Source organism: Pistacia vera, unplaced genomic scaffold (assembly GCF_008641045.1).
Source record: "Pistacia vera cultivar Batoury unplaced genomic scaffold, PisVer_v2 Contig973, whole genome shotgun sequence".
Classification (NCBI taxonomy): domain Eukaryota; kingdom Viridiplantae; phylum Streptophyta; class Magnoliopsida; order Sapindales; family Anacardiaceae; genus Pistacia; species Pistacia vera.
This window is the reverse complement of record NW_022196860.1, coordinates 213,319-226,792: the sequence shown is the minus strand read 5'-3', so window position 1 is coordinate 226,792 and position 13,474 is coordinate 213,319. Positions and strand designations below refer to the sequence as shown.

The following is a 13,474-nucleotide window of genomic DNA, read 5'->3' as shown; positions in this document are numbered from 1 at the left end:
TCTGATTGATGTAAGCTTCTGAATAATATTGTATTATTTTTTTCTATTTTTTGATTGGACAAATTTCAATTTATCCTCCTGTATAGAGAATCAAGATTGAGAACTATATTTGTGTTTTACTATGCATGGCTAGATCGAGGTATTTGTAAGATTTAGTCGTTTATTGCATAAGTTTCACTATTACTTTTTAGGAAGTAGTAGAGGTAATGGCATGACTGGAAGGGTATGGTGCAAACATTATATGGAAAATTTACTCAAGAATTAAGTGGAGGTGAGGAGAACATTTATTTCGATTTAGCTCATTTGGAAGATGCAACCATAACATGTACACATTACTAATTTCAGGACTATGTATTATTTGTTAAGAGATATTCTGATCAATGGTTTATTTCTGGTGGGGACTCCAAAGAAATTCATGACAATATGCTAGCTTGTGTCAAGGTTGTGGGCAAAGATAATAGATTGAATCTTGAAGTTTCTTATTTGGTGTTTGAAGAGAGAGAGAGAGAGAGAAAGGGGGGGAGGACTCATGTTTATCATTTGTAATTTGTTGTGGATATGGACTCAGTTATCTTGTGGACAGTCACTGCCCTTGTGTGCAAGTATGATCTTTGCAAATTTCAAGTTAATGGAAAGGAGACACTAAGTTCGCTTGTGAATTCTGTAATATAAAGGGAGATATGCTTGTGTATTTATGGATTTAACACCTTATATAAGTCTTTAGGCAAAGAAGATAATGTCTTATTTTAGAATACTGTTATTCTTTTCTTCTTTGATGTGCTGTATTCAATTTTTTGGCATAGATTGAGAAACAAGAATTTGGATTGAAGCCAATGAATTGTCCGGCACTGTTTGAGTGTTGACCACAAGGTTCGTTTCTATAGAGGATAGTCATTTAATATCAGCATTTTTCTGTAAAAATGTCATGCATTTTCTTCACTTGAATTGTTTTTAGTTAGTCACTCTGCATTTGAAAGGTTGGTTTAATCAAATCAAATAGATGTTTAAGATCCTTATGTCATGCTAGTCCGTATGGATGTGCCTATATCATGAGGCCAACGATTTGTATGATGGAGGAGAAGTTTGATAATAAAATAATTCAAGTTGGTCATGAAAACTGAATCACTTTATCATCTTTTTCTTTTACATGCATCACGTGCTGGACTTTCCTAAAAAAAAAAGAATGATGCGAACTGTGTCGTAACAGAAATTTTTGCATTAACTTCTTCTTCTTCTTGGGCTAACAAACATCTCCTTATACTAGAATCAAACCATTATCAGTCAACAAATTTTCTTTAAAATTCAACATCTTTTAGCAAGCCATAACATTGATTGATCTACTCTCAATTTGCAGAACTACCCACTTCGACTGGCTGATTTTGGGGTGTTGCATCGGAATGAGGCAGTGGGTCACTGACTGGATTAACTCTGTGTCAGGAGATTTCAGCAGGTATCTTTTGGATGTGGTTTGCTATCACTAAATTTTACTCTATAATCATTGGACTGCTCGCATTCAATGTTTGGGTTCCTTGGCTTTCTGCACCTTTTAAAGCTAAAGCTAACATTTAGTTTATTTTTCTTGTAAATCTTATGCTTGGCTTCTGCACCTTTAAAGCTAAAGCTAAATGTTTCTTTATTTTTTCTTGTAAACTCTATGCTATTTACTGTCACAAACATCCTTTAATTTCTTGGGTTGAAAGTAGGATATAATCGTCTAGGATTGTCATTCAGGGTGTGGTCAATAATCTCATGAACAATCAAACCTGTCATTTATAGTTTAAGTCCCTGAATTTATTTCTTGGTTTTTTAGAATACCATTCTTTTGATTAATTTTATGCTGTTTTTTGTTGCAGGATGATGCTCATTTTCTGCAGGGAATCCCAGTGAGTTGAGTTCAATTGATATCTCATAGAAGCTTCTTTTTTTTTTTTTTTTTTTTTTTTTGGTGTAATTGTTTTGTTGTTCATTTTTCAGATAAAAGACGAAGTATAAGGGTGTCCTGGAATTCATCGATTACGCATATACAATATTGGGTTCACATATGAACTGAAGCTGTCAACTGTATGATATTTTCTCTTTATCTGCTTTTACAGTGTTGACTATGTTGATGGCTTAAATGTTTATCAATGAGATTCTAATGTTATTTGCTACAGAACTGCTTATTCTTTTACTGTTTGTTGCATTAATTCATTTTCCTGGATCCCTCTTCTTTTTCCAATATTGAAAGAAAAAAATCTCTGTTTTATCATATATCCTCTTTGCATCGATATTGTGTGTGTGGTGGGTGTGTTGAAGTGGAATATATGCGTCATTTCTGTGATACGTGTATTGGTTCTATGGGTAAATCAATCGTTGTACTATTGTTTTGTTAATGTATTCAAAGTAAGGATATTTACTTAAAATATTTCCTTGCATGTTTGTTGAATGAAGTTTTATTTTAGTTGTGCTACAAATATTTACTCTTACTACTGAATTTTGTGTGCTCAAATGGATGACATTCATTAATCTTTGTTGCAAATACCTATATTTAGAGGCCAGAAAAGTATCTAGGTGACTTGGCAACATGGGAGAAAGCAGAAGCTGCTCTTACAGAAGCATTGAATGTTCGGTAAGCCATGGCAGGTAATTTTTTCTTTACCTTAAATCGATGTACATGTGAAGTTTTCTTCATTGGGTCTTCTGTGAATTAGCATACTATATTCTACCATGAGTTTTTCCCTCTGGGCATACCATAGCTGTCTTAAGCAGCTTCATCTCTGTACTTGATGTGTAAATTATGCTTCGGTACCAAACTGGGCATCCAATTCATTACTTTTAGAATAAATCATGAAGTATGAATACTATTGATGCCCGATTATAAGAATTTATATTCTGAAACATTGACCAGGTGAATATGTTGTTGCTTTCTTTTCTTTTCCTGATTTGGTTTTACACTTTTAAAACTCCATTGTTTTTACAATCAGTTTATGAAATCAGTATGTTGAACTTGTTGGCTAATTTAATCTTTCTGGGAAAAAAACTTGGTGATTAACATAATTTTTTTGTGTTAATAAGCATAAGAACAAAATCTCACTTGATTGCTTGGATATCTGATTGTGTTGGCTTCTGTTATCTTTATTTGCATTGCATGATGTGCAGATAAATGAAGGAGATGGAGCATTTATGGACCAAAAATAGATATCAGTGTATCTGATCATTGAAGAGAAATTTCAGTGTGCAACTTTACAGTGTGATGGTCATTGTTATTTTGCTTTCTTTCTGCTATTCTTCTTGTAATGTTTCGAATTATCACTTAATAGATGAATTTCTGGCTTACAGCTTGACTTCCAGCTACCTGATCGATCAACTTGGGTTACTCAGCCGAAGATGAAGCGAAGACAGAAAGACCTTTTATGATACACAGGGCCATATTGGGTTCTGTTGAGCGTATGTTTGCTATACTGTTGAACATTACAAGGGGAAGTGGCCCTTTTGGCTTAGTCCCCGTCAAGCAATTGTTTGCCCTGTCTCAGAGAAATCACAGCCATATGCGTTGCAGGTAGTGTAGTTGTTTTGTTGCCAGTGCTTATTGTTTGTACCCATGATGTTAATCAGTGTAAAACTTCTGGAATCCCATGTAGGCTATAGCTTGTCGGACTGTGTTAACTTGGTTGCAGAATATGTGTGACATTCGGTTGTTAAAGACTTGTGACGTTTGTCTTGTCTGACTGTTGGGGATTTGCACTTGATCTCATGAAAACTTGAATCTGCTTAGATAAATTTATTTACCTTGTTTTATGCACCTTCCTTGATTCATGAAGATTTTGTTGTCTGGCTTATGGTTTTCTGTCTGTTTGTAAGATGATATAGAATTTTTGTTATCTTCCTCATTTTTTATTTTATTTGTTGTACCGTAGTTGAAGGGATGCTATGAATGTAAGTTCTATATTAGTTTGACTTTTTCATCATGTTATCTCTTTTTGTAATTTTATAGTACGGGATCAAATTCAGCAAGTGGGTTATTATGTTGATGCAGATACAACAGATAGAAAGATCCAGAAAAAGGTTCATTTCAACCTCCATCTACACAATGATTTTCCTTTCTTTTATTATTTGAACTGCCTTGTGTTTTTGGGGTATTGCATTTGTTGTTTCTCCCCACTTAATATATAATCATGTATCTTTGGTTTTATATGAATATATGTTGCCTATGTAAACCGTCCTTCTGGTGCTTCAGATAGTCGTGGTGGATTGTTAGGTTTTCCTTTGGAATTGCTGACAACAGTTTAAGTCGTGTGTTTGGTGATGTTAACCGAACTTATTCATTACTTATACTGGAGCATTTGGTGTTCATGAACATATTCTACTGCCAAATGGTTATGCATTCAGAGCATGTGACTTATTATTTTTCTAAAGAGTTAAAATATTTACATCACGTTTACCATGTTTTTGTTGTATTTTCCAAAATTGAAGCATTTAGCTTGTGTGATATAACCTGGTTTAGCAATCTGCTTCGTCTTTGAACATGAAATGTTGTGCAACATGAGAAATTATGCATTGACATAGTTTCATTGGTAGATGTTAGTATAGGCAGTGAAGTGTGATGGATTGTCTTTCTATGAAATATTTTTGTTCGCTTCTCTTTGATGTACATTGCTTAGTTATGATTTGAGACTGATTTGTATGTCATACTACATCAATCTGACTATCCTTAACTTAAATGTTTTTATTGTTTCAATTATAATACATAGCAATCTTGCACCTTTAATAAAGTCATAGAATGTGTCTGTTCTGATGGTCTTTCTGCAGATACGGGAAGCTCAGTTGGCACAATACACTATATATTGGTTGTTGTGAAGAGGAAGCCAAACTGGACAGGTTGTATTATCCTATTTGTGTTTAATATACGCTCATACGGTCCGGTTTTATAGTTGTAGTAAGCAGCTACTTGGTACATCGACATGTCTGAGATAGATTTTATATATATGTGGCATAAACATGAATATTTCGGCTCCTCAAGGGCATGGGTTCACTAATCTCTTGAACTTTGTACACTGACATGTCTGGGAAAGTAGACCTAATTTATTTGATGATGTAACTAACTGGAGATTAATTAATGATGCTAATTACTTGTCCAAGAAGTGTTTAGGTGAAGTTGATGGCTAGATACTGTACAGATTGTTTTCTTATAAAAGTAAAAAAAGAAGCATAAAGAATACTAATTGCATGATTTATGAACAAATTGAACACAAAATGACGTGATTTTGATCAATTACAGGTGAGTGTACGGGAGAGAGATGTGAAAGATCAGAAAGACATTTCAGTAATGAGCATGGAGAACTTACTCAAGCTATTCAAGGAGAAGACAGAGGCCTATCATTAAGGCCAGGGGTACTTAACCATTAAAGTGATTACTTAAAGTTGGATGCAAAACTTCATTACAACACCTCAACCAGGGGGAAAATTATCAATTATTAAGCCTCCTTGTATTTTGATTTTTGAAGTCAATAGAAAGTTTCTTGGTTTGTACCACTTGCACTTCTCAGATTGTCAGGTCAATGTTTTTGCTGCTTCATATGCAGTCTTTGTTCAATTCAGTGAAAATTTTGCCATCGGTTACATTTACAAGTAAATTATTCTACAAGTTTGCCGTATTAGATTGGAGTAATTTTAAAGCTGTTACCCAAAAATGAAGTTGACTTGATTAGATTTTTGCAATGAGCTGTAAACTGAAGTTAAAAAACAGGCACTTGATGTTGGATTCATATAGACAGAACAAAACATACAACTGCATCTTGGTTAATAGTTGGTGTCTTAATTTTTTCTTTTTAATATTATTAATTTATTTAGTTAAAGAAAATGTTATTGAAATTACCGAAAAACATCGAGCAATTTGGTAATAGTAGAGGGTTGAACAGAATAATGATGATATGATATAATATCTACTAGAGGATGTAGGACTGGACTATATTAAAGTGGTTCCAAGGCTAATTCTGATACAAAATTACAAAGTCTTAGTACAAACACTGGTTGAGACTTGAGACATAAACTAACAGCTTTAAAGGATCACCCAATCACTTGATTTCTAGTTCTAGGTAACATTCTCAATAATGAAAGTGATGTTGACGATGATAACCCGGCATTGAACTGCTACTTTCACCTATTTCATGTTGACCCCTGTACTGATCTTCACGATCATCCATCTCTTCTTTGGCCCCTTTCTCCATTTCGATCAACTCCATCGGCCTTTGCGTTGTTGTTCCAAACCGTAAAACTACTGGCTGCTGTGACTCACAGTACCCAGGAGCCGATGGCGGCACCACTGATGGCAGCTTTGAGAGAAGGGCTTCAAGGCTGCTCATTGATGGAGTTATTTTCATTGGTTGATGGAATTGCTCATAGTATTCAGTTGGTGGTGCAAGGGTAGTAGGTTGATAGTGCCACGCGTTATTATCTGCTGTTAATCCATAATTATAACCATCTACCTTGAAAGGATATGCTGAAGACGATGGATGCGGCAAGAGCACTCCAGGAATGCTCTCTATGTAGCTAAACTTCTTTCTCAGTAGAACAACATAGCTCAGGTCTTCTATTACCTTTAAGGACATAACATATAATATAATTAATGTCACTGAAAAACAAAAACAAAAACAAGTTCTGTTTGTGAAAGAGATCTTGAGAGAGAAAGAAGAAGAAAAACCTTGTGTACAGCTCCCAATTGGACAACACCTTCTCTAACAGCAATCAGGGCTATGGTCTGCAAGGACAAATATTAAGGATGGAGTCAAAAAAGGAAAAGGCAGATCTAAGTTGTATTATGTTTAGCATATATATATATGGTGATGATGTTTATAAAAATATTATACCTTTATACCAGACTGGAACTGGGCTTCCCATGTCCTTGGATGCTGCAAAGATACATTTCAGTTAGAAAATGACAGATTTTTTTCTGCAGGAAAGTGCAACATGAAATCTTAAACTATAGTGTAAGATTATGCTTACTGAGTCTGCTGAGTTATGCCATGCTGACAAGAAGTTGATCTCTTGGTCATTTGGTTCTTTGTATATCCACTTATGACTGTGATCAGCAGCAACTTTTCCTATCAAACTGCTCATAAAATCATCCGAAACCAGATCAAGTTTCTTGCTTTTCAAAATCTTATGTATAGTTAATCCAATACAAAAAAGAAAAAGAAAAATATTTTCAGGCTTTCACTTACCCTTCTCCATAGTTGTAAATTTCATGGGACATCTTAAAGAAGAGCTCTGGTTGCAGCCCTTGATAGTGTTGAAATTCACAATTCCCATAAGCCGAGGAGGCTGCACAATCCCCAGTATTGATCTCTGCAGTTGAGGCTGCAAAGTTGCAGAAACCGTCTTCCCAAACCAATATCCTGCCATATGTATAATGTTATCAAGATGCAATATGAGTGGAATAAGAAGTTATTAATGTCATTAACAAATGAACTAAGAGCACATATACCAGTTTCTTCTGTTTCCTCTTGACCTATCATAAGCTCCTTGACCATCCCATCTATGTATGTTAAAAGACAAAAAAGAGTTATATATAATCTACTTAATTAGCACACTGATTAATAAAATAATATATGAAGACAATGCATTAATCTAGTCTATATAGTCTGTATTGCTTTTATATTTACTTACTTGGGTGGTGGATAATTTCTAGGCAAGATCCTCCAAAAGACTGCATAAACCCACTGAGAGTTTTCATGAATGCATAAACTTCTGAGAGTGTGTTGAAGGAGATGAGTAACAGCTAATGTGTTGAGATGTTCTTCCATAAATCAACTCCTCACAATTATATAATAGACCCTTTTCTTTTTTCTCTCTCTTTTTTCCCTCTCTTGATCTATAATTCTATATCTCCCTTTTAAAGAAGGATAAACCCAACATCCTATCCTNCAATGCATTAATCTAGGCTATACAGTCTGTATTGCTTTTATATTTACTTACTTGGGTGGTGGATAATTTCTAGGCAAGATCCTCCAAAAGACTGCATAAACCCACTGAGAGTTTTCATGAATGCATAAACTTCTGAGAGTGTGTTGAAGGAGATGAGTAACAGCTAATGTGTTGAGATGTTCTTCCATAAATCAACTCCTCACAATTATATAATAGACCCTTTTCTTTTTTCCCTCTCTTGATCTATAATTCTATATCTCCCTTTTAAAGAAGGATAAACCCAACATCCTATCCTCCTTTATATAAACTCTCACCAAGATGGAAATCTCACATTTATACCTAGCTCTCTCAGTCTCTCTCTCTCTATTTCTACTTATGCTTGTTGGTTACTGTATATACATATATATTTATTAATCATAGCTTTAAATTTTACCAATAATTTTGTTGAGAGCCAATCTTTTTTGCCTTCCCGGTTCCCAACGGCCCTCTTTATCAATCCTCCATTCATAACAAATCATCTCCAGTACTTTTTCTCTTTACTATGAATTGAATTATCATCAGAGACCAAACCTTATAATGATCTTACACACCACATCATCAATACATGGCACCATTTTTCTGAGGATGTGTATAAACCCCAATGTTTTATTTTCTTACCCTACTGACACACTTAAGTGTAATACCACTCATTTCAGTCCCAGAAAATAATAACTTCCTCACCACTATCTTCATTTATTATGAGCTTAATGTAAACAACAAACTGCACCGCCATTGTTTTTTAGCTGCGAATGTTAATTATACAAGTGGGGAAATTTTTATTTTTACATACTAACTAGTTTTATTGATTGGTACGTGGCTTATCTGCGAAGTTGCAAGTGTTGACAGATGAGTCACCAACCACGTCCAGACATTATTGCACCGAATTGCTTTACTTACTACCAATGAGTTAGAAAATTGGTGATATACTGATATCCCTTCTGTTTTTGTTTACATTGCTAAAAATTCAACTGTTAACTATACTAGATATTTAAAGCCCGTCAAATTAATTAGCTGGGTTTTTTTGCTACATCAACCTCAGTCACATGGTATGTTTCTTTTATATATATTATGCATACTAGCTTGTTAGCCAAAACAAGTAATCTTCGTCAAACTTTTCAACACAATTTACAGCTGCATGCCAGAGGAACCACTTCATGTATAAATCGTTCAACTTTTTGTTTGTGAACCTCATTTCTTAGTCTGAATGATGTACTTATCATGAGTCTGCGATCAAGGACCCCATTTCTAAAGTAGCTCTATATATTAAAGCACAAAATCACACGATAGATCCTTTTCCTGTGCTGGTATATATAATTCGATCAAAGTGTTTTCCTTGACTAACATTGATCTAGATGTAGACACTTTTATAGAAGGGTTGCACTAATGATTCCGCAAACTTAGATGAGAAGAAGGTTTGAATATTGTTGTATTAATGTTCAATTAATTTAAATAAGAGTTTTATGAGTTCTGGGATCTGAGGTATTTTCTCTCTCACTCAATCTAGCTAGTGTCTGACACTAAGCAAGTTCCATGATGACTAAAAGGAGCTTTCCTTTCAGTGCTTTCATTTTATCTTACCTGACACCAAGAAAGTTTTGACAGACCATTATGCATTGTCTTTGACCGCCTTTAATTAATTAATTAAGAAACTCTTCTCATTTCTCATTAGCAATATAATTAGTCTATAATTCAGCACATAATCCAATCCATCAATCATATATCCACCACACCAGCATCTGTCACTGGCCTTCAATTTCATGATTGTGACAGACATTGGTATCTCCATAATTTCATCCTCAGTCGTTTATTTTGAAGGTGACCCTATTTGTTTTTTAGTGTGCAGAGATATTGGGTGTTATAAATAGGTTCAGTTATTGCAGTTTAAATTTTTTATAATGCATGCATGAATGTACGGTCGCTTTAAAGTTTAAAATAATAGAGTTGGGGACAAGAGTGTGTTTGGTGATGTAAGCTAAAGGAGTTTGTTCTGGCTACAAGTAAATGAAGTTTTGGATGTTGTTGATAGTGGTGCTGGATGGTTTCTCTTCTTCTTATTATTTAATAAAAAAATTTGAATGAATCAATGGATTGGAGAAATGTTTGGTATGGGAAGCTGCTGCAAGAATGGCACAAAGAGTCTTGGTCAAGATAATAAATAGGTTTTGAAAAGCCCCATCCCTTTCTTCCATTAAGGAAGTGGAATCTCTGCTCTTCCCATGCTTCTCAGTATCCACATTTCATATATTATAAAATCTGTTTAATCCAACAAAGAACCAAATCCTTTATAATATTATATAATGAGTATCAATGTATAATTAATAATACATATCTCCAAAGCTGCAGGCAAATCTTCCTCTTCTCCGCACAATTCATTTTCTTTCATTTTTAATTTGCAATTAGAAAAGTTGGTGTGGGAGAAAGAATAACAAATGGGTATAATATGATATTATTTTGGAATTTTGATAGTATATAATAATAAGAAAAGAAAGGTTAGGCAAGATTGCCTTTTGTTTTTGTTATAAAATAACATAAACATAAACATAATCTACTTAGAAAGGCTAGGGTTGTGTAGTATAGGTATGTTGGCTAAAGATCTTATTAAATTCAGTGTTTCTTGGAGTGATGAAAAATATATATATCTTATCCCTCTAATTATTTTACACTGATATTCATATAATAATAGTACTAATGGAGCCACATTTCCCAAATAAAAGGAAAAAAAAAAACGCTTATAAAATATATCTGAATTCTATATAAGTTTGTCAATTCCATCACTTTAAACATGCATGCATTTGCATGCAATTATACACCCTCGTATATAACTGTGATTTAAGATTAATAACAGTATATGTCTGACACGGTGAACAATTCTTCGATGAACTCAATGACTATTAAATGAGAATTTGTATGTCATACATGCATGATAATGTTGTCTACCGTATGTGTATGGGATGCATGAAGAATTATTCTACCATGTGTAGTTTTTCTTTTTTTAAATTCATTTCCTGACAATTATGCATACATATACGATCTCTTGTCCAAGCACTGTTAGTAATGGAAGTGATATACTGTTACATGCATATAAAGAGGAAGAAACTGAAGCATTCATGATTTCACTAGTACCCACCAATTACAAGGTGCAGGCGGCAGGGCAGGCTGTGAATGTGAAGTTTATATCAAAAAACACCCACCCACCCAGCCAACACTTTTTATATCATTAAGAGAGAAGGTAGCAAACGATTCTAAGAATTAGGCTTGTTGTTTTAAAAACAAGAAAATTAGAAAAAACAATAATATCAAAGAGGTGATTGGTTTTGGGATGGGTTGAGTTGAGTTGGTCAAATATATATAAAAAATAACTGAGAATTAAACTTTTTCCACAGAGAGAAAAACTCCAAGGCATCACGTGAAGGCATTGTGGTCAGAATCTAGGCGTAGAAAAAGCTTGCGTTCGTGTACCCACCTAAGAAACAAAAGGCAAAGGTAGAAAAAGAAGAGACTTAAAAGAAAGATGATAAGATTTATATATACTCCTTTTCAATCAGTTTTTCATAGCTGTAAAATTAACTTAGTGTTTCCTCCGCTCCTACCCAACTTTTCTATTTCATCAATGTGGCTAAAAGGCCTCCGCTTCTTTGTTCCTCAAATATATGAGCACCATCGGACACGGAACCTGCCCATCCAATTACCTTACCCTTCACCACTTCAGCAGTGGAATACCCACCTAATCAATATCTTGGACGATTCAGAAGATCTGAGGGACCACCTACTCTTTTTGTGGACACATTCAAGTTCAATACTTCGATCCAGTACCTTTAGTTAATGCATGCTCTAATCTTTTAACTTAATTAAATTACTCAAACACTAATTACATAGAGAGTCAAGAAGAAGAGCATTGAAGTTTGGAAACCAAAATCAATTAGAGTCAAGTGAGAAATGAATCAAAAGGTAGATATGATTGGAGTTTGCAGGAGTTGAGTGGGGTTTTAGGTTTTGTTTGGTTGTTGCTAGCTTGTTGAAGCAACATGGCAGAGAGAAAGGGACTTGCAATCATAGAGAGATGGAATACGCATCTAAAGCTGTGTGGTTGATGACAATGTGACTGAGATACGTGGGTCACAATACACACAGACACATTTGATCATCAAAAATCAAAATGCCTCCGCTCCCTCCACTGTTTTAATGAATTGACAACACTCCCTACTCTTTGATTAATTTATTTATTAATCCTCACAATCACAACCACAACCCCATTTTGGAGAAAGACCTAACAGGCCTAACAAAACTATGACACTTTCTTGCATCTTCACCCCAACCACCAACCATAGTATGTCTGAAAATCAACATTATTATTTTTATATATATATTCGCTCTCAAAGATGTCACCAACAATGTCATTTCAATGTCAAACAATAGCAGTAAACCACTAGCCAGTACTTTGCCCATTTTTTTTCATGTCTTTACAGAAGGGATAGCACATGCGGATATGGCCACAGTGTAGGCAAGATGCTCTTTGTTTTCTCTCTTCTCAATGACAATGAAGAAAAATAAATTCTAAGGAAATGCATATTCATACACATTTTTTGATGATGGGTTTGATTAGATTCTTTTCTTTTCTTTCCTTTGATCAAAGTGATCAGTGATCAGGCCTAGTCATTTTGGGCCCTTGGTTCCTGATTATGATGACTTCTATTTGACACTTTATGTGATAAACATGCAACAGTATTGGTACATGTTTTATATGTTGCAGGACTTCCATATTGCGACTCTGCTATAGATGCTTATCTAATAAGGCTTCTCAAGTTGGTGGGTCATGACCTAAATAAAAAGAAAAAATGCTCCACTCTCTTTCAAAGTCTTAATCTCCTAACCTTAACCTTTCTTTCTTGGTTCTTGTATGTGCAAATTATGGACCGTTAGGTAACTGTCCAATTTTCACGTTTTACGCATATTTTTTCACAAAACATTCTCATACATACCTTGAAACTTTCTTAATACAAAATATTTCAGTGCTTCATAAAACCATTTCAGTGTACAAATCTTAATTATAAGCAAGAAGTATCAAAGTTGTTGAGAATGAATCAATGTAACATAAGAGCAAGGTGAGTAAGCGGACCCCGTTCAGCTTTTTATATTTTTCTCTCTCTCTCTCTCCATCAGTCAGTGAAGGTACTTTGTAGTAGCAGCCAATGGGTAGTACCGAGTGGTCTCTATCCTCCGCTAGCAGCCCAAAAAAGGGATGATGGATCAAACCCTGTTGTACTTCTTAAAACAGCTGGGACAACAGCATCTTCATTCCTCACACTTTCACATGTGACTTCCACGTGTTTAATATCTCTTCTCCTGGTGCCAACCTCCATTCTTCACTCCAATAATGCTACTGAAAGAAACCACGCAATCAATCATTTTTTTTCATTAATAGTCGCAATATATCCACCATATTAATGCAAAGTTCACTGTCTTGCTCCTTGCTGCTGCTGCTGCCGGATACTTGAGGAGTGATCATTAACCTGCATGTTACATTTTCAAACTG

At 34.6% G+C, this 13,474-nt stretch overlaps 2 protein-coding genes across 3 annotated transcripts in view; one reads left to right on the top strand and one right to left on the bottom strand.

Moving 5' to 3' along the window:
• The window catches only part of LOC116121324 (threonine--tRNA ligase, mitochondrial 1), a 31,486-nt gene extending 25,850 nt beyond the window's left edge, over nt 1–5,636 (top strand). Inside the window, exons 19-20 of the mRNA XM_031407277.1 lie at nt 4,789–4,857; nt 5,258–5,636. Of these exons, the coding sequence (XP_031263137.1) occupies nt 4,789–4,836 (48 nt within the window). The 3' untranslated portion in view covers nt 4,837–4,857; nt 5,258–5,636. The remainder of the gene's footprint in view (nt 1–4,788; nt 4,858–5,257) is intronic.
• A 400-nt stretch (nt 5,637–6,036) lies between these two features.
• On the bottom strand, nt 6,037–8,128 carry LOC116121349 (protein RICE SALT SENSITIVE 3-like). Of its 2 annotated transcripts, none has more exons than XM_031407315.1 (7): nt 7,954–8,128; nt 7,463–7,513; nt 7,200–7,373; nt 6,982–7,087; nt 6,846–6,887; nt 6,680–6,736; nt 6,037–6,575 (listed from the first exon to the last, which is right to left on the bottom strand). In XM_031407315.1, exons 1-7 carry the CDS (start codon nt 8,088–8,090, stop codon nt 6,084–6,086), a joined length of 1,059 nt encoding a protein of 352 aa, XP_031263175.1. In that variant the 5' UTR covers nt 8,091–8,128; the 3' UTR covers nt 6,037–6,083. The 2 variants fall into 2 exon arrangements, with proteins under 2 accessions (XP_031263175.1, XP_031263173.1); XM_031407313.1 differs by lacking the exon at nt 7,954–8,128 and adding an exon at nt 7,645–7,890.
• Nucleotides 8,129–13,474: the final 5,346 nt, after the last annotated feature.